Below are 20,488 nucleotides of genomic sequence, written 5' to 3'. Positions count from 1 at the left end.
GGTTTAATTTAAAAAAGGACAAAAAAGATGTCAAAATAAAACCTGCTTACTTATTTTACAGGTCTGAATTCCCATTAAAAAAGATGTGCCTTGACCGCTCATCTGAGATGTTGAATGGGATTCAGGATACGCACATCAATTTTGGCCAGAACCACCGGCCTATGAAGGCTGCCTCCCCCCTGCAACCTCCCGCCCCTGACCCTTACGCCTTCTCTGATGAGGCGTCCAGCACACCGGCTACTCTCTCACGGTCTGTGCGCAACAGCAGGGATGACATCTTTCAGAGACCTTTCAAGGTGTGTATATTGTCAAGGTTTCAGAATGATTTTGCTTCTCAATTATATGCATTTGAAGCTCTTACTTTTATATTTTATTCAGAACAAGTACTTTAAAACAACAACAGTAAGTTAATATTTAACTCTCACGGGTGACGAATCCTTACATTTGATTTATAAGAATAAATCATGTTTATTTATTGAATTAGATTGCAAACCCTCCGTATTCTCAATAAGAACCGGCTGCCAGCCAAAATGGACAGTTCAAACAGCAATAGGGCCTGTTCAAATTTGGAAAAATAAGTGATTTTTAAGTAGAATAAGAAGCACTGGTTACTTAACTATTTGAGATAGTTCAAGTGGAACTTATTGAGAACCCTGAACTCTTCTGGCTGTTTTTCCTTGTATTTGCCTTGTCAATCATAATGTAGATATATAGTGGAAGGGTAAAAAAAGAAAAAGTTTTTAGTGTTTTCATAGATGCTCAATTGCCTTGTACACCTTGAATTGTTTTTTGTGGTCATTTAATGATATGCTTTTACATTATTGATAATGGTGCTGTTAAAGCTTACTTTATTATTTGAATGTTAATTGTGGTTTAATCTATTGTTGCGATCACTGCACTAGGTCTTTGAAATATAGATATTACCAAGTTTAAATTATGTTGATATAACAGCCATATGTAATTTAATATTTATTTTAATGCAGGAAGAGGAAAAGTCAGGAGAGAATTTTGGGTTCAAAGATGAACGCAACATGGGTAAATAAACAATTTTTATGCCTTTATGATATATATTTTCAGCCAACTTTCATGTTGAAATCATAAATTGGCCTGCACACATATTTGACTGTTCATATTTATTCACAGGCAAATTCATATAGCCTTAAATAGTAATGTTTATTGTCTATACTGAATGCAATTAAATTAAATGGAACTCCCTAGAAACAAATTTGGCTGCCACAATGTCATGTAATTGACAAAGTGAATTGTTTCCAGACATTGGTTCGTTGACGTCTCCCCCAACCACACCCGGCACCCAGGTGTCGGGCAGCCTCACCAGGGAGGAGGATCTGAAACCAAAAGCCTGTGATCTCGATAAAATATTTGACTCAGACTCTGATTCAAATGATGATGCTGTAAGTACATGTTATAGAAAATGTTTTTGTTGTTATCAACCTTTTTGAATATAAAAGATTTAATAAAAATATTGTTTCAATCATTCTGTTTGGTATTCTATTGACATATACAGCAGATGATAAACATTTTTTTTTTTCACAGTTTATGCAGCCAAGCCCACCAAAGAGCGTTGAGGAGCCTAAACTTACCAAACTGCCCAACACCGGTCCTGTGGACGCCCTTGGGGTTATAGGTTGGTAGTTTCACTATGGCAAACAAATTGATAAGTAGTTGGTAATTAAAATCACTTGTTGCCATCATATGTGGCAGCATCAGTCAGGGATGGTGAAACAGTTTTAGCTCGTCTGGGGTATTGTGCTAGCAGTGAGGTTGGCTGCATTGGCTCTTGTATTCATGCAAAATCTTTAGCCTTTGCCCTAATTTTGAAACCTTTCAGGCGGTTTAACTGAAAGTTGGAAAACAAGTTGCCAGTGACAATATGCACTTGAACAGCAGAGCCCACAACTCTGTCTTTAATAATTGTTGAATTAAGTCTCTTGTTCAAATGAAGAAAAAGAAACAGTTGTCAAAACAGAAGCGCCGCGGAAAAAATGGCTTGTTTGTTTTTTGTCTAGTTATTTACACAATCATGTCAAATATAATTGAAATGCATTTGAATGTTATTTTGTGTATACAGAACTGTACCGGTATGTACTTTTTTTAAGGGCCCCGTCAGAATTAATACTGGTGACGTTAGAACAAAACCTCATATTTATCTATCAGTTTTCTCTTGACATTTGAGCACTTTAAAAGAAGTTAAATATTATTTAATGAAATCATGTTTTGAATTGCAGCACCGGCAGAGTTGTCTAGAATGTACCCAACCCCACCTTCGCATGAAACCAACCCAGACTGTTCCCCATTGACCCACCATGAGGCCCACATTGAGGCCCATCCATCTGTCATAGAAGGCATTCCGATGGCTGTCGTGAAAACAGAGGTCACTGTCGGCACTTCCCTTGCTGATGACCTCAATAAGGTAAGTGTTCTGTTCATTCTCGGATCTAGAATAGAATACTGAAATTGTTAGCTTGAACAGGCCATCATTAGGCTGAAAAATAAGTCCTAGGTTCATTTCATAATGTGTAAAAGGTTTTTAATGATTTGAAGTGTATAAGTTCCCATTGAATTCAATATTATGATAATCTAAAATGAATAGGTTCGATTTATAATTATACCAATTTCAGGAGGGTGTGTACCAGCCTGATGTGCGGGCCAAGTACCCCAGCTCCACCAAGTATGCTCCCGTTGAGCTGTACAGCAGCCAGTTATCTCCACCTCCTGCAGTGCCAGAATACAAAGCCTCCTGGTTCCACCACCCCATACATATACCACTACCAGACAAACATGTTAGGTAAGATACACCTTCAGGTAAATTCCAAACATGTACATATGCATTTAAATGTAATGCACTAAAAATAATTGTATTTGTGATTAACTTTACACAAGAAATTGTCATTTTGTTGTTCAATATCTCGGTGTAGAGATGAAGATTCCAAATAATATAATTAAGATAACTTGCCAATGTTCCATTGCAGCCAGTACATCAACATCCCTTCCATAGAGAATCTCCCCAGTATCCCGTCATCCCGCATGCCCTCCAGTGCAATAGAGGCCTCTCCCGCCACATTCCAGAACAGTGTCGGCCAGCAGCGCACACCCATGAGCTACGAGCTCCAGTCTCCAGCATCCAATGCCTCCTCTTACCTGAACAAAACTCCAAACTCAAACCTCAATCACCATGTCGGTACAAACAATCAGATTCCAGAAGCTCATAGTTTGCTGGTGAATGTAGTGCTATCCGACTCCATATTGAATTTGTTCAAAGATCAGAACTTTGATAGTTGTAATATATGTGTGTGTAATATGACAATAAAGGGCTCTGACCTGGGTGTTTACATTCCTAACCCTACGGGTGAACAGGAATACAAGTGTACATGTGGATTTAGTGCAGTCATGAACAGACGTTACGGCTATGAGGCTGGCTTATTTTATGAGGATGAAGTTGAAATTACAGGAATGCGAGATGATAGGTTAGAACAGAAGCGTAAACGCAACCTGTTGACTCTAGGTCTGAACAAAGTGGATGAGACTAGTGCAACAGTAACTCCGCCTATGGAAGAGGTGTCCCAGTCTGTGATGTTGTTGTTGCTGGGACAGTTTACTGTGCCATACCCAACCTGCACAGCTGCAGCCCTACGAGACAGACTCGTCATGCACTGCAAAACTCAAACAGGCCTGCACTGTAGCCGCATCTGGCACCAAGGTAAGAAGCACTCCGTTTCCATTTTTGGTTCTATCTTTTTAAATCAATGAGCTAAACCTCTTATCCTTGTTTTGTTCAATTTAATTTATTTTATTTTGAGGTGAAAATTTGGATCGTGCCATCTTTTAGGAATGTTTATTTTGGTTCCTGACAGCTTAAGCTGCTAAAATTATAAAAAAAATCCAATATTTATGCCCCCTTTTGAAAAAAGTGGGGTATATTGTTTTGCACATGTCGGTCGGTCGGTCGGTCGGTCTGTCTGTCTGTCGGTCGGTCGGTCGGTCGGTCGGTCGGAATACCAAATGGTTTCCGATCAATAACTTGAGAACGCTTTGACCGAGGGACCTCATACTTGGTATGTGTATTGGTCATCACCAGCAGATGAACCCTATTGATTTTGAGGTCAGTGGGTCAAAGGTCAAGGTCAGTGTGACCTTTACATGAAAAACGGTTTCCGATCAATAACTTGAGAACGCTTTGACCCAGGAACCTCATACTTGGTAGGTGTATTGGTCATGACCAGCAGATGAACCCTATTGATTTTGAGGTCAGTGGGTCAAAGGTCAAGGTCAGTGTGACCTTAACATGAAAAACGGTTTCCGATCAATAACTTGAGAACGCTTTGACCCAGGGACCTCATACTAGGTAGGCTTATTGGTCATGACCAGCAGATGAACCCTATTGATTTTGAGGTCAGTGGGTCAAAGGTCAAGGTCAGTGTGACCTTTACATGAAAAACGGTTTCCGATCAATAACTTGAGAACGCTTTGACCCAGGAACCTCATACTTGGTAGGTGTATTGGTCATGACCAGCAGATGAACCCTATTGATTTTGAGGTCAGTGGGTCAAAGGTCAAGGTCAGTGTGACCTTAACATGAAAAACGGTTTCCGATCAATAACTTGAGAACGCTTTGACCCAGGAACCTCATACTAGGTAGGCTTATTGGTCATGACCAGCAGATGAACCCTATTGATTTTGAGGTCAGTGGGTCAAAGGTCAAGGTCAGTGTGACTGTAAGCTGAAAAAAGGTTTTCTGATTGTCCATATTTTATTTTCTTATATAGTAGACAGTAGAAATTTATATGTCACTAAATGCATGAGTTGAAGTATCAGTTTTCAGTGAACATCTAGTTTAATTATGCCCCCCTTCGAAGCAGAGGGGTTATATAATTGCTTTGCACATGTCGGTCGGTCTGTTGGAAGACCAAAGCTTGTCCGAGTGATAACTCAACAATTCCCGGACCTATGGTCATCAAACTTGACATGAAGATTAGGTATGACCAGTAGATGACCTGCCTCATATGCATCCAATGACAAATCAGCTGTCATTTCAGTCCATGCATATTTCATTCAATTGTCCAAATATTTCTGGCAACTTGGCGCTCAGGGGGCATAATGTTTGACAAACATCTCTTGTTGTTGTTTAATTTGCAGATGGTAATGAGATAACTTACAATGCCTTGGACCAGGGACGGCAGGCAATGGACCACTGCCCCAACAAACTCCCGGAGGACAACCTAATCAAAGCTTCCTGTCTCCATAGATGGACCTTGCTGCAGGGTAGGTGTTACAATGCTCAACATTCACATGTACCAAATAATTTTAAGGCAATGGCATTGTACTGCTAAGTCCAACCTAGAAAATGAATTGATTTGGTGTTGAGTTTGAAGCAATCTATTGTAGGTCTCTGATTAAATCAAGGGCAATCTCAAACTGAACTTTTCTGATTTTTACTGGCTTAAATGCTGTTTTGATCTAGGTGTGAGCCAGCTTCCGCAGAACTCACAGGAGAGTGTGAGACTGTTGAAGGGCCTGCAGCCCCTCCTGCAAGATGCCATACAGAATAAGCGGGTCACACGTCTCTGGGAGCACACTTACAAACTCCAGGGACCCCTCACCTGGATAGAGTTCCACCAGCTTGCCGGCAGAGGTACAATTATTATCTCTTTCTGGTGATTTTTTTTGCTAATTTTAGGGCTGAATATTGCCTTCTTTTCCCTCGTTAAAAATAAATTCATTTTTCCCCTGCAACCTAAATTTCTTTTTACCTAGAAGTCCAATTCGCATCTTTATTGAACATATTTCCATTCAAGACATTAGCAAGCAAAAATTTTGGTTGAGTAACTGCAAAATAGCTGGTTTATTGCTTATAGCTTCATCTTTTTTTAGATAATTTGGCAGGATGCAACATTATTGGTCTCTTTCCTGTATTAATTTCAGTTTATTTTCAGCTTTTTGTAATGTAATGTACCCGGTACGAATTTTACATGAAAATTAGTGTCCTAGTCAATGATAATAATCTTCAGTAAGCATGATAGATTTGCATATTTTAAGGAATCCCAATGTTTTGTACTCAATTTGTTTTGTTCTAAATACAATACAGTGGAAACTCACTAAACCGGACTGGGCAAAATTTCCGGTTTAGTGAGGATTCCGGTTTAGTGAGGATATGATGTATGATGTAAGTTTACTCAAAATATTAACTGAGTTAACCTTTAAAGCGAAGTTGATTTAATGCTTGTTAAGTATGTTTGATATTTTAATTAACGCACCACTCTAATTTGATTCAGTCATAGAAGTCTTTAGATAAAACAACCCCCCAAAATGATCACTTAATAATCGTTTCTAGTTCTTTATTTTCTGCAACAAAAAAATTAATGTTTCAATCAATTTTCTTTTCACAAGTTTGATTATCGTTTGATTATTGCGCGGCAGTCAATTCACAGCCCAATCAACGATTATCGAGTTAACACAACATCACAGGTGCAATATTTAACGATGCACTGGCTGTCAAAACAAAGTGACACGCGATTCGCGAATTCCTAATACACAAAATCATTTTGACATGTCTGAACAAAAATTTGTCCGGTTTTGTGAGGTAAAATTACGTTGACAACTAACAAATTTTCTTGATTTTTGGCCGGTATCCGCAATTTTTCCCCAATTCAAAAGGCAAAGACTACTAGTATTTGGGTTTTAAAGATTTTAACATAAACACTTGAAAACAAAACTATCTTGTAAACAAGATATTTACACAAAATTGAATGGGAATTGTAATGGACTTGTTCACATAATTGAAAATGTAGAATATTGTATCCCAATTTCAACTCAATCAATTTTTTTAGCATTACTCTGTTTTATGTTTAAGCAATTATCATTTACATGTTGATTGTATTTGCAGGTTCAGATGAGAACAGTGAGACTCAGCCCATTCCATCCCTCCTTGTTGGTTATGACAAAGACTCATCTAATGTCTCACCTTATGCTCTCAGATACTGGGTATTTACTTTAAAGATTTCTTTAAATAATGTTGAACCTGTGGAATATGTTTTGGAAACAATTATGTATTTTAAATCCAGAAATCATATTGGTTTACTACACTGACAGTAAATAAATTTACTGATTAATTTTGATGAATTTAAAAATAATGTTTTCCTTCCAGGACAAGAACTTACTAGAACCATATGGCCACCGTCGAGATGTTGCCTACGTGGTTGTGACGCCAGACAACGACTTCATCATCAAACTAGTCCAACCTTTCTTCAAGGAGCTCAGTACTATGTATGAGTGGCTGCGTCTTGGCCGACACAGTCCCATTGATAAGCTCCGGGACGGTATCTTCCGAATTGGCCCCAAACAGAAACAGAAAGTTGATGAAAGCTTCCTTGATGAGTGGTTCAAATATATCCCAAACAATCATGTGTCTTCAAACCTCAAACTCTACGCACTCTCTTGCAAAATGTATTTAGGTAAGAAAATCTTGTATTTTGCATTTATTGCAAATAATGTTTGGTCTTAGATATTCTGTGTAAAGTTATTATAATAGAAAATAATGTTTTAAAATTTTGAAACATAATTACATTATACTTTCCCTGTTTGCAAACATTTGATTTCCATGAATTTGTATGCAACTATTTTGTGTCTCACTCATTTACAGATTTACCGATACAACTTTACTTATTTCAATACACTTGCTGCCGTAAAATAACATGTATCTAGTACTCATTCTATTTCTTCGTTTGAAGCTGAGCTGTTGAACCAGCAGGATTACAAGATGATGTTTGCCGCCAGTACATCTAGTCAGAAACATGCCCATCAGCGCCCGCCGGACCATGGCACCTCTGAATACTCCTCATCTCACGGAGCTGATGATAGAGGTATTGAGCTTGTGATCTCAAATTATTTCAGGATCATCAAAGAAACCTTACAAGCTCACAAGTTCTATTTCATAAAGTATTCAGAACAAAATTCTCTTAACCATCTTATTGGATATCTTTATTTTCATACCAACCAAGTAGAATTTTGCTAACCTTTACATAATTTGAAGCTGAAACACTGTTAAACCCTAAATTTTGTATCTATATATATATATATATAGATGGAGATCACCGTGATAGCCATGATGATGTTAGTGATGGGACTGGTCAGGGGGAGACTCCGGCCCTAGTGGTGTACATGATCAACCCGTTTACGTTTGGTGTGGAGTGGGATGAGATTAACCGGCTCGCAATGATGGGTCTGCTCCGGTGCTACCAGGAAACCATCAGCAAACTCCCTGACTTCATGCAAAACAATGTCTACCTGCAGGTTTGTAACCAAAGTGTTTTGTTTGGATTGATTGATTCATAAACGCATATCCTTTGCCATTACACACCATTTTGTTATTTTGTTATTCATCATTAGAAAGCAAAGTGTTTCCATATGATGTACAATGCCTGAATCAAGTTTGCCTGAACTAATTATCATGAAATTTTGTCCACAGATCATACCTGTGCAGACAATCATAGATGCCAAGGAAAGTGCCATGCAGTTCCAGCTCCTCAAGAATATAGCATTCTCTGTGTTCACAAGCTGTAGATGGAACCTGTCCCACACAATCTTGGGGCGCTCGCTCACAGGGTTTGGTCCTGCTGCTGGTGCTGATATCATACTCAAGAGACAAGGGAATGTAAGTTGACAGCGAGATGAATGGAGGTATTGCATGTGTATGCTATATAAAAAAAAGCAGTTTTAAGCTCTACTGGCCAAACATCATTGGACCTTATGCCATGGTGTGGTGTCCGTTGTATAAACAAACTTATACATGCTCTGGATTGAAAATGACCAAAAGGGCCATGACAGTAGGTAATGGCCTCATGTTCTTTTAATTTTGTAAACTGTCTAAATTTGACAAGAAACTAGTTTTTCTTATTGGTTGCCCATAAACTTGTTCTTTTAACTTGCAAAAAGTCATTAGTATTGAATAACATGAATTTTGATTTGCAGCTGGTCTGTCAAGGACTCTTACATGTTTCTTCTTTTTATAGGTTGACACAACTCTGTGCAAGCTGTATAACCCTCCATTTGTGCTGGCACCAATCAAGGACAAGCAGGAGCAGTTAGCAGAGTCATGCAGTGAGAAAATGGAGAACTCTACCATCCTCATGTGTGTCTACTGCCTGTCTGAGGACCAGCGCTGGCTGCTGGCATGCTGCACTGATGAGCACGGTGAAACTGTGGAGACAAGTACCATCAACATTGACATACCCAATAGGTACTCCTCACATTAAGCAGATTAGTATCATTTAAAGCATTTGCAAGTTGCTGGCTGTTCAATTTCTTCACTTTTTGACAGTTCCACAAGATGATACTTCACAGGTATTTTGTCTATACAGGTCTATACTTCATGATAGAGTTTTAACTTGGTGTGAACACTTTGTTTTATTATTACAGGAACAGGCGGAAGAAGACTTCAGCCCGCAAAATTGGTCTTGGTAAATTGTGGGACTTTATCATTGGTGTGATCTCAATGTCGGCCAAACCCTGCAGGCTGGTAATAGGCAGGTTTGGTCGGATAGGCCATGGGGAGCTTAAAGGTCAGTAAATTTGTGGATTATCAAAACCATTTGAAAGAAAAGATCATCATTTAAATTATATTTCAATTTATCTTATTTTACTGCTTATTTATCCAGCTTGTATAAATAAATCTACATGTTTATTTGATTCATCAATCTGATCCTTTTATGTGCAAAAATTCAAAATTTGATATTTTTCAGGTTGGTCTGGGTTGTTGAGCAAGAAGAACATCCAGCGTTGTAACAAGCGTATGCGTGAGATGTGTTCCTCATGCTCGCATCAGGTGGAGGGTGAACACCCGACCATCGTCTCTGCCTGCCTCATCTCCTTTGAGCAACATCGCAGCTTCTCTATCACGCCTGACTGTGTGAAGGCTGAGGAGAAACAAAGACGAAACTGCCCTTTACAGACACCTGGGGATGCTTCCTGCTCTCATATTCTTGTGTTTCCAACATCTGCCACTGCCCAAGCCAATACTCAACAAAATCAGCTGGACTCGACAGGAGGGATTGATCTTGGAGGTCATAATCTAGAATTTGGTGTTGATCTCTCAGACACTAACATTATCAATGACTTTGACACTCCTGATGAGTTTGCAAACCTGATGGATGTGTTTGTGTCAATGACGGAGAACTCTCCGCCAGGATCTCCCCGACAGGACAACCCTGGCTCTCCTGGTCACTTGGACCTTGGCAGGAACTCGCCCAACAAAATGAATGGAGTGTCCATGGTGAGCTTTTGTAAAACATTATGTGACAAAGTCTTTTGAAACGTATTTTCTGTCTCAAATTAAAGAAGGCATTCAAGTTATTTGTAGTTCATGTACCTGCAAAAAACTGGATTGGTGGTTTCTTAAATTACATTTTCTGGTCTGTCTTGTAAATATTTTGGAAATTTCACATACATGCAGATAATTTATACAGGCTATTTCGTCTGTTTTGTTTTTAATTTCACAGCATGACACGAACTTGAATTGTACATGATTACATGAAAATGTTTACCTCTTGTAGGCAAGTTCAGCTGGTCATGAGAAGGACCCACAGGATGACGCCCCCAACCTCCTCCAGCAGCCACTGGCCATGGGCTACTACATCTCAACTGCCCAGACTGGTCCCCTCCCACGCTGGTTCTGGTCAGCATGTCCAGATAACGAACACGCCCCTGTCAAGTGCTTCAAGGTTGGTACCAGACTTGACCAGTATAGTTCTGTCTGTAAACTGGACATTTTAAACCAGTGATAGGCACAGTATAATGCCAGCGACTGATTTATACACAGATGTTAGGTTTTATTGAATGCTTCCCATTATTTAGCAAAAATGCAGTTTTACCAAAATAGAAGTGATTTGATTTAAGACCTTGAGCTAAATAGTGTTATTTGTTATTTCAGTCTGCACTGCATGTACATGTGTCGACCAACCAAGATGACTTCATGCACCAGACATCTCCTGGGAATTCCCATCCTCTTGACTCTAATTTGACATGTGACGTCCTCAGGTAGGATTCCTTCTGTAGATCTTCCCTGCTGTAAGGTTTCTGTATAACCCTTTATAAACATTGGATCATCACATTGGATCATTGACAAATTAAAAGAAGTCCTTAGCTGTCATACAAGTCAGTACATTTAATCAGTTGATAATTAAATGCATACATATGACCTCTTGACCTGTAAGTTGATCTACTTTAAAACTGTGTGACAATCATTGAACATGGAAGGATGTAATATGGTGATTGTTTATCCTCCCCAGGTTTGTGTTGGAGAAGTACAACGCACTGTCCTGGCTGACATTTGACCCAGCGAAGAATGACCGCCAGTCCTGCCTCCCCTTACATATGGTTGTCTTGATGCAGCTGTACCATGCTATGAATGCTTTCATCTAAGACTGGAATCATGCCCACCTTCTGGTAGGGATCATCACTGCCAGGCAGCCACGCCTTCAGCCACAATGTGAAAGCTTCCTTTGTCTACATTCTACGGAAGGGAATTCATCAATCGAGTATTCCAGTTTAAGTCATCAATGTCTCATATCTTTATTTTTTAAGCATATGTTTATAGGCTTTATTCCCGTATGCCTGCCCACCATTTCTATTACGTTTGAGGAGTTGATTGGTGCTTTCATCAGTCACACACCATTTTCAAGTTACTACATTTCTTATCTACCGCAGAAAACAGATCTTCCATTTTCTTACATATAGAGAGTCAACTGCCGGTATCTATTGTCGAAGACAGTTTTCATAGGATGTAAAATGTTTAACATTTATGCTTGCCTTATTCCTTCAGACTCGTATAAGCTCATGTCCAAGTCGATCAAATCAGAAACATTTGTATAGTTTGCGATGATTCACCTTAATAGGTCAAACAAAATCTCTCTTTGCTGATAAAGTATCCATTCAATACATATACATTTCGGCTGAATATGTTAAAACGCAGGAAAACTTTATTTTCAGTATTGTTATAGAAGGCAATAACTTTTTATCTCCGGTTGTGTTGGAATATACATAGTAAATGAATTGTAAATTTCTCCCTTTATTAATTACTTCTTAAACAGTCATTAAGAAGGTGATTTAATATATAATGAAGCTTGTGTCACATTTAATGAATAATTTAATACTTTAAGGAGTGAGAACCATATTTTTGAAGAGTTATATATTGCAATTATTTAAGACATAAGTATGCATTTTAGAATTATTGAAGGGATTAGGGATCAAAGTTCCTTAGTGATGTGATTTATAACACAAAGGGCATTTTATTTGCTTTCATCATTATTTGATTATGAGTAATGTTTATTTAGTCCATTGTACAATGAAATTCCTGAAGAAGCGAGCCACTCTGTATGTTTGTGGTGACCTATGTTTTGATGTATTTCACTGTAGTCAACAGTTTTGATAGAGCAGCTTTAGTCGTTGTTTGATATCTTCTGTAGATATTTGGATTCTATTTATGTTCATAGTCGTATTTATTGACATTTTTCTCTGTATTGTTGTGTATATATTGAATTGTGAATCAAATATCAAGTACTGCATAGAACATGTATATGTATGTACCATGAATGCAGGGTAGAAAAATAAGCTATTTGGAGAGCATTTATATATTTTGTGATACAATATTGAGACAAAATAATTGATGAGTAATAGTAATACTATTTGGAATGAATTAATATTTTTGTTGTATATAATCTATATTTTTTCTTTGAAATGCATGTACAACTAAGCAGTTGACAAATATAATTTATCGAAGTGCTAACTATTTTTGTGTCTGTATGTATGACTGTTGATTAATTGAACATATTTGACGCAATGATTGTGATTTCAGAATATATTTATTGATTTTTTTTTTTTGTTAATTTTGTACAAAATATCATTAAGAGAAAATCAAATATGGACAGTTCTCAAGAAAGAAGTTGAGATGAAACATAACGTGATGGTTATTGAGATATATAAGTTCAGTAGGCCGGAACCTACAGTTCTAAGCATTGAAGGGCAGAAAGTTTGAGATATTTTTATGTTCTTGCAATTATACTTTAGGTGCAATTGATTATTGACAAATTTCCATTTCATTGATTTTACACAGAGTCTTACATTAACAATGTATATGTCTGAGAGAATTGTTAATTTCGCTACTATTGCATTTTCAAAAAGTCAAATCTTTTTGGTCAGTAAAGAATAGGTTTCTTCTAAAAAATTATATTTGATTTTCAGAAATAACCATGGAACAGTATTTTTATTTTTAGTTATGTTTATTTTGTATACATAATCCCATTCTTCCAGGATTCATTTTGTAAATACACATGAGGAACTGTATAACATTCTTACTTGCCTTGCTGTTCTTGTTAAGTTTAATCTTTTTTTCTATTAAAGGTTGTACTTGCAACAAGGCACAATACTCTTGTTTTCTTCAGAAAATAAACATTCAGTTCAATGGTTGGTTAACTTGACATTACTTAAGATTTGAGCATGACACTGGTTGTCATTCAACTATTGATTTGAACAATAAATGGATTAGATTCTGTCAAAGAATAGTAAGTGGTTGTATTATCCAATGAATTACTTCGATCAAAGCAGGAAAAAAATCTCCCGACAAGTGACCAGGCGGGGTGAAGTTCCCATTTGTGTTTAATTATATGAGGAATATACTCTAGTATTCATTAAAACAAATCCAAACATATTATGCTCAGATTTTTGTGATTTGGACCTTTACCTATTTAAGGCATTTTTTTAGTTTTTCGAACAAAGAAAGATTGGGAATTTGATGGCCCTGGTGTCGTGCAAAAATGTTAACCTTGGCCATAACTTGAAAACCAAGATATCAAAAATATTCAAATACAACTTGTTTCTCATGTTGCCAGCGACGATATGCACATGTATAATAAGGCACATAACTAGGACTTAAGTAATAATTGAGTTATTTCCCTTTTTTGACTGAAATAAAACCACAAGAACAGACGAGCATTGGCATTTTCTCGGCAGTGCATTTGTTTGTAAGCCACTTAAGCAAACACCAAAGTACATTCTGACGGCATTGATTATTTACAAAGGACATACATTACGGTAAACAATTTGGTGGGGTAACTTTGTCCAAAGACGCACATGAACACTTATTTCAAATATATTCTGAAAAACATCATAACAATAATTATATGCATCCTGAAATCTCAAAAATCCGAGTAAAGAATCAGTTGTTACAGGTACTTACTTGAACAAACAGTTGTATTGTTGTTGTTTTTCAAGCCAAACAACCATTGATGTTAAAATTGTTAGAATAATCATTTACATGTTGCAGCTCATTTATGTTATGAGCATGAAATATCACCTTGTTATGTACATATAAGCCAAGATGTATATATAGTGTAGAAACATGTTGTGTGTATTTTTAAATAAAGACCACTGTGTAAGTCATGGTTAAATATTTTATCACATTTTCTGCTCGTGTGTGCCGGTCGGCCGTAATTCATCATGAGAGAAATAAAAAGTGAGATACAAACACACTGTTCCTTGTGTATACTCCTTGTTTGTCTGGAATTGACTTTCCATTGACAGTTTCGTCGAACCGTAAAAATTTAACATCGTGGACATTGGTTTCTGCATACTGTATTCGTAAAAAAAAGATTGAAATATGGTTGCACCCCTTACTACCAAATAGCCATTGCTCGACTAACAGATTTGCTACCCTTTGATTCAAGTCTGCCAAACTGATATATTTTGTATACGAACGTGTTTACTTCAGCGACCGTATTTGCTTAGGGTCTTTTCTTTGCTGATAACGTTTTATTCATCTCGTGGTATCGAAATGGAACGTCGATGGTTTCCGTTGTTCGGCAGGGTGGTTGCAAGTAGTTCTTTATTATTGCTAGTTTATGGGGTTACGAGCGAGAATGTTCAGCTAAAGTATGATGAAAACTCGAGACAAGTGTCCTTCTACAGCGCGACCCCGGACGATGCGTGGCTATATGGTCACGTGTTTGAAACATATGCTGGTTGTCAAGGTCAGGATATAGATACCGCCGCTACAAACTGTATACCGGAAGTATTTTCAACTACCCTAAATACAAATGCATACAAAACAGATTGTATGAATGTGAATTTGAGCCCCTCTAAGCCGGGAATACATGCTGGTGTATGTCTTGACGTTGGATTAGGGTTATGGTACGGTGGCAGCGAGTTGCAGTACCAGAGATGGCCATACCGCGACCTCACATTACCCTGGCAACCGTATGTATCCAACGACATTGTGCCATTGAACATGTCGGTTGGGAATGTTCTGGAACGATACTGGTTGAGCTCCAAAGGAGTTGGCATATTTATTCCCGAAACCAGTCCCGTGTACTTCAAACATCTACGTAAAAATAACGATACTAACATATCGGACGAACTATGTTTCCTTGGAGCAAACGATTTAAATATTCGTGGATTTGTAAACAAACCTGTGACTCTTGACATACTTGTCTGTAAAACCGAGAACATACTACTAACTCACAAACTGATGACTTCAGAGTTCTTTCCGCGCCCCGTTGGGCAGCCGGATGCCAGGATGTTCAAATCGCCAATCTGGTCGACATGGGCCAAGTTTAAGGTTGATATAGATCAGGAAAAGGTTCTAACGTACGCAGAAGAAATTATTGAGCATGGTTTCTCCAACTCTCAAATTGAAATAGATGACATGTTTTCTACGCATTACGGAGAGTTCGACTTTAGTCCGGCGAAATTTCCAAAGCCAGAACACATGGTAGCCACTCTGAAAAGAAAGGGGTTCCGTGTAACGGTATGGGTGACCCCATTCGCCAACACTGATTCTCCTTCGTTCGCGGAAGGCATGGTTGGCGGCTACTGGTTAACGGACGCGGACGGACAGGCGCCGGCCCTGGTCAAGTGGTGGCAGGGGATAGGCGGAACCCTGGATGTGGAGAACGAAGAGGCGGTTGATTGGTAATTACTGAAAATAGACTGATATACAGCACACACTTTTAGAAATAGTATTGCTCATATTAAGTTTCTACTTTCTTTCGCCTGTAGTTTGCATGTTCGGATACACCACTCACTGTTGCAAGTATAAACATGCTTTAACTGGCAATGTATTAAAAACGACATTCAGCACTAAGTGTTCATATAAACATATTGGCAAGAATGATAAACTTACTTTCATTGCCAGGTTCGTATCCCGTCTGGAGCAAATGAAACGCAAGTACGGAGTTGACTCGTTTAAGTTTGATGCGGGTGAGGTGACGTACGTGCCCGCGTTCCAACGCCATATGTGGGCGTGGCCAGACCCGACACGTTACACCACCAAGTACGTACAGGCCGTCGCTAGGCTCGGACACATGATTGAGGTGCGTTATTTTAATGTTGTCACCGTGAGACGTGCGCTGTCCTAGGTTTTGAAATTAACTTTAAAGGGTGAAGTACAAAAACACACATATTAAACTTTGAAGTTGAACTGCCCACTAAGTGATTAGAAAGACAGATCTTATATGGATTCATATGTGTGCTCCCTCGATAAATTAAATAACATAACTAATTTTGATGCAAATCATCAACGACCCATCGAATGTTTTTAAACATGCCTAAAAGATAGCAGATGCAGTTTACCAGCATGCCCAGTTTGAGGTACACTCTTGTTATTGAACGAAATCGGATTTTTAGCTCAAGGTCTCCACGACCTTGACCATTGACCGACTAACGTCAAAAGTATGGATGCTGGTCATGTTTGAGGGACTTTTTTCCAATTTCTCTAGGCCTAAGCGTTTTTTTAACTATTGATAGTAAACTGCGTATTTTTAGCTTACAGTAACAACGACCCTGACCTTTGACCCACTGACCTCAAATGTTATTGGCTTCATCTGCCGGTCATGACCAACCTGCCTACAAAGTTTGAGGACCATAGCGTTCTTGAGATATTGATCGGAAACCGAGGTCAGCTTAAGGTTACCATTAACTTACCTTTGACCCACTGACATCAAAAGTTATTGGCTCTGCTGATCATGACCAACCTGCCTACAAAGTTTGAGGACCATAGCTTATTGAGATATCGATCGGAACGATTTTCAGATTCAGGATACCACCAACTAGACCTTTGATCCACTGACATCAAAATTTACATATTTCATCTGCCGGAGAACGTGTGGATTGGCCGTACATCTCGTCACGAAAACTTGATGTTATCATTGTAAACAGTGCTGAATTCACCCCACTTTTTGTCTGCCTGAATAAAAACCTTGATTTGCATGTGTTACCTATTTTAAACATATGGTTTTATTTCCATGTCACCAATTCATTGCCATGTATTGTTATTTATGTATGTTTGTTATTCATGACGAAAACTAGCTCATTGAGCTTATGGTTTATGTTATCATATACCCTACCTCAAATATAGATTATTTTATCATGTCTCTTGTACACAGTACAATAATAGTTTGAGGTTTTACTTAATCGTAATTTTCATGTTTATGTATTACATGTAGTTTATTCAGTCTTCCTTTCCGCTCGACAGGTGCGCTGCGGGTACCGAAGCCAGAGTTTCCCGGTGTTTGTTCGGATGGGGGACAAGGAATCTCGGTGGGGATGGGACAACGGGCTGCGGTCTTTGGTTCCCACCGTCCTCACCATGGGTATCCTAGGATACCCCTACATCCTTCCAGATATGATCGGTGGCAACGGGTACGCAAACGTTTTGGAACATGCAAATGAGTGCCAGATTACCAGTCTTATTATGTTATGATCACTCAAGATAGTTATGTTTATCTGTAAGTTCTACAAACAATTACCGTTGCAAGTATAATGTTATGTTTTCACTTTTATAATGACCGATACTAGCATTTATGCAACTTTAAGACATACTGAACTGACAGTGCCCGCGATATTGAGCGTAGTAGATGACATGTCTCTGTTACAAACAACGACTCAAGGTCGTATGTTAAGTCATAAATACATGACTGTGCAGTTGCCATACATGTATACTCTCTGTCCATAGGTATGACTACGATGCCGCAGATGGAACAAATCCGTTCACGACAACCGAACTTCCGGATCGGGAGCTATACATCCGATGGCTAGAGGTGACGGCTTACCTGCCCGCTATGCAGTTTTCCTTTGTGCCATGGCAGTACGACGCAGAAGTGGTCCGCATCGCTCGGAAATATGTGCAGATTCACGAAGACGTCGTCACACCCATCGTCCTGAGGGAGGCGAAAGAGGCACAGGAGACAGGTTTAAATATTGCGATATTTTTTTTTTACTTTACGGCAAAGGTAGTGCTCAAAACAAGCGCTTTCATGTAGTATGCAAACTTCTAGTGTTCATTTTAAATTACTTACTTGTAATATATATAAATACCCATTCCTTGTTTGGACTGTAGGTTATCCGATCATACGGCCGCTATGGTGGTTAGCTCCTGACGATCTTGACGCCCTGGAGTGCGAGGACGAGTTCGTTGTTGGCGACTTGCTACTGGTGGCCCCGGTGGTGGAGTGCGGGGCCCGGACACGTAACGTTTACCTGCCCCCGGGGGTCTGGGAGGACGAGGGGAGCGGGGAGACCGTGCAGGGAGGGTTATGGCTCCGGGAATACTCTGTACCTTTGGACCATGTACCTACATTTAGATTGATTAAACATGTGTGAATATCCAAAATAAACTCCTCATAAACGCTTGCCCTTACCATCAATTATTAAGACATGTTTTAAATGTAGTGTATTTTCCATTCGAATGGTTAATGCAATGTGATGGATATTGATAACGCTTGAATTATACCTGCACTAAGTAAGTTTGTATCACACTTGCAAGCATTTCCATAACTTGGGAGAAACTGTCCAATGAAAATAAGGCAAAATGATGTTTTAACGGTATCAACTGTGAATAAGATTAAGAACGTAACGTCAAAAGGCCAGTCTAACTAGAAAACCATCACACATAATCGAGTGAAATTTCGCATATTATTATTAAAATGTTCGCATCTAAATTTATTTCATGTCCATGCAATTAGAAGTAAAATGTGCATCCGCCCGTGTATATATATAATCTATTTTTGAACGGCAGATTATTAATAAATCTTTTAATTGACATTTTCCATGAAAAACAACAACGAAGAAGACGTGTAACATATGAACGTGCGAAGAACACGACAAAAACATTATTTTAGCGCGAAATTACGACTGCTTTATCAGCAGATATGACGTCATTATTCCAACTTATTCCAAAAGTGTTAGTGTTTTTCGATTCCTTTCGGCTGAACTTGAAATACGTTTTCTAATAGTTTCGGGTATATTGTTTAGTTAGTCTGGATAAGATTACCGGTTTAAAAAGTCTTCATGTCTTCAAAGCGTCGAATTTCACGTGCAAATGTTGTTATTGTGTTTTTCCAATAAAATCGACATTTTCATGATGAATTTAACAAAACTGACGTTTTCATCATAAATCAGGAACACAGCAAAAATATGATGTTTTAATTGAAAAACACGGGAGATAATTAGATTTTAGTGTTAAAAATGTCCGTTAACGTTATGTCTAGCGTAACGACGTCTAACTATTTTTGCTTAATAAACTAGACTGGTGCCCTCTTTTTTTGTAGAAAAAGTAACGTAGGATACCAGTCTATAATAAACTATAAAGTGTCCATTTAGTGTACGTGTTTTTATATTGTAATTTTCACACGTTCATGTCCATTGTTTAATATATTGCAAATGCGTATGAACATTAATATCAGATTGGTTAATTATTTTTCTTTTTAATGAAAGTAAACCATTTACCTAGTTGATCATATCTTAATCGATTTAACAACGACAATAAATACTTATAAGTAATCCTGTCCTTATTAGGACAAAAAGACAGATTAACGTCGTTTTAGACGTTACACTTATTAGACATAAAGGATCTGTCACGAGTCGTCATGTAATACACAGTTCAGGAAATATGTAAGTAAGCGAGCCTTTAGCGAGCGTACTAATGTATTTCCTGGACGATTTGCCACACTTTATTTCGTCCTAAAAAAAGTGCATATTACAAAACATGAGCGAGTCCCTTTAAATCAGTATTGAAAAGGGACACTCCCCTTAAACCTGACTCCACGATATAATTATTAAATCTCGTATAAAGTGGAATATGGGTAATTTGTTTTTTAACTGACTTATGCGTTTATAATCGATATATTATATAATTATTACATACTGTCTCAAAATATCAATTTCATGCACGACCTTGCCCTGCATACGACCGTATAAATTCAAAATCACCGTATTATTCCTTTAATTTTTCAACATTGTAAGCTTTCCGAAGCAATATATAGTGATACCAGTGGCGGGTCCAGGATTTCATCTTATAGGAGCACGGGCTTGACTTAAGGGGTGTACCATTGGCGGCTATAAACATTGCAGAAGGGTCTGGTGGGCAATTCAATATTTGTAGGCCAAATCACGAGTTTAAATGATGCACTGATTTAGTTGTAATAAT

At 38.3% G+C, this 20,488-nt stretch overlaps 2 protein-coding genes across 2 annotated transcripts in view; both read left to right on the top strand.

The window, feature by feature from the left end:
* LOC128231134 (mediator of RNA polymerase II transcription subunit 13-like) overlaps positions 1–14,533 on the top strand; it is a 36,349-nt gene extending 21,816 nt beyond the window's left edge. Inside the window, exons 10-29 of the mRNA XM_052943563.1 lie at positions 62–296; positions 984–1,035; positions 1,273–1,412; positions 1,555–1,645; positions 2,247–2,431; positions 2,640–2,806; positions 2,991–3,718; positions 5,155–5,280; positions 5,480–5,650; positions 6,902–6,999; positions 7,163–7,469; positions 7,746–7,877; positions 8,099–8,307; positions 8,483–8,668; positions 9,027–9,253; positions 9,433–9,575; positions 9,756–10,285; positions 10,566–10,733; positions 10,943–11,049; positions 11,301–14,533. Of these exons, the coding sequence (XP_052799523.1) occupies positions 62–296; positions 984–1,035; positions 1,273–1,412; positions 1,555–1,645; positions 2,247–2,431; positions 2,640–2,806; positions 2,991–3,718; positions 5,155–5,280; positions 5,480–5,650; positions 6,902–6,999; positions 7,163–7,469; positions 7,746–7,877; positions 8,099–8,307; positions 8,483–8,668; positions 9,027–9,253; positions 9,433–9,575; positions 9,756–10,285; positions 10,566–10,733; positions 10,943–11,049; positions 11,301–11,433 (4,135 nt within the window). The 3' untranslated portion in view covers positions 11,434–14,533. The remainder of the gene's footprint in view (positions 1–61; positions 297–983; positions 1,036–1,272; positions 1,413–1,554; positions 1,646–2,246; positions 2,432–2,639; positions 2,807–2,990; positions 3,719–5,154; positions 5,281–5,479; positions 5,651–6,901; positions 7,000–7,162; positions 7,470–7,745; positions 7,878–8,098; positions 8,308–8,482; positions 8,669–9,026; positions 9,254–9,432; positions 9,576–9,755; positions 10,286–10,565; positions 10,734–10,942; positions 11,050–11,300) is intronic.
* Positions 14,534–14,761: 228 nt separating this feature from the next.
* On the top strand, positions 14,762–19,495 carry LOC128232128 (myogenesis-regulating glycosidase-like). Its single transcript, XM_052945506.1, has 5 exons — positions 14,762–15,975; positions 16,199–16,376; positions 17,537–17,703; positions 18,017–18,252; positions 18,401–19,495. The coding sequence occupies exons 1-5, from the start codon at positions 14,840–14,842 to the stop codon at positions 18,661–18,663; spliced, it is 1,980 nt and encodes a 659-aa protein (XP_052801466.1). The 5' UTR covers positions 14,762–14,839; the 3' UTR covers positions 18,664–19,495.
* Positions 19,496–20,488: the final 993 nt, after the last annotated feature.

Source organism: Mya arenaria, chromosome 4, assembly GCF_026914265.1.
Source record: "Mya arenaria isolate MELC-2E11 chromosome 4, ASM2691426v1".
In the NCBI taxonomy this organism is placed as follows: domain Eukaryota; kingdom Metazoa; phylum Mollusca; class Bivalvia; order Myida; family Myidae; genus Mya; species Mya arenaria.
The sequence above is the reverse complement of the archived record's forward strand: the minus strand, read 5'-3'. Positions and strand labels throughout refer to the sequence as shown.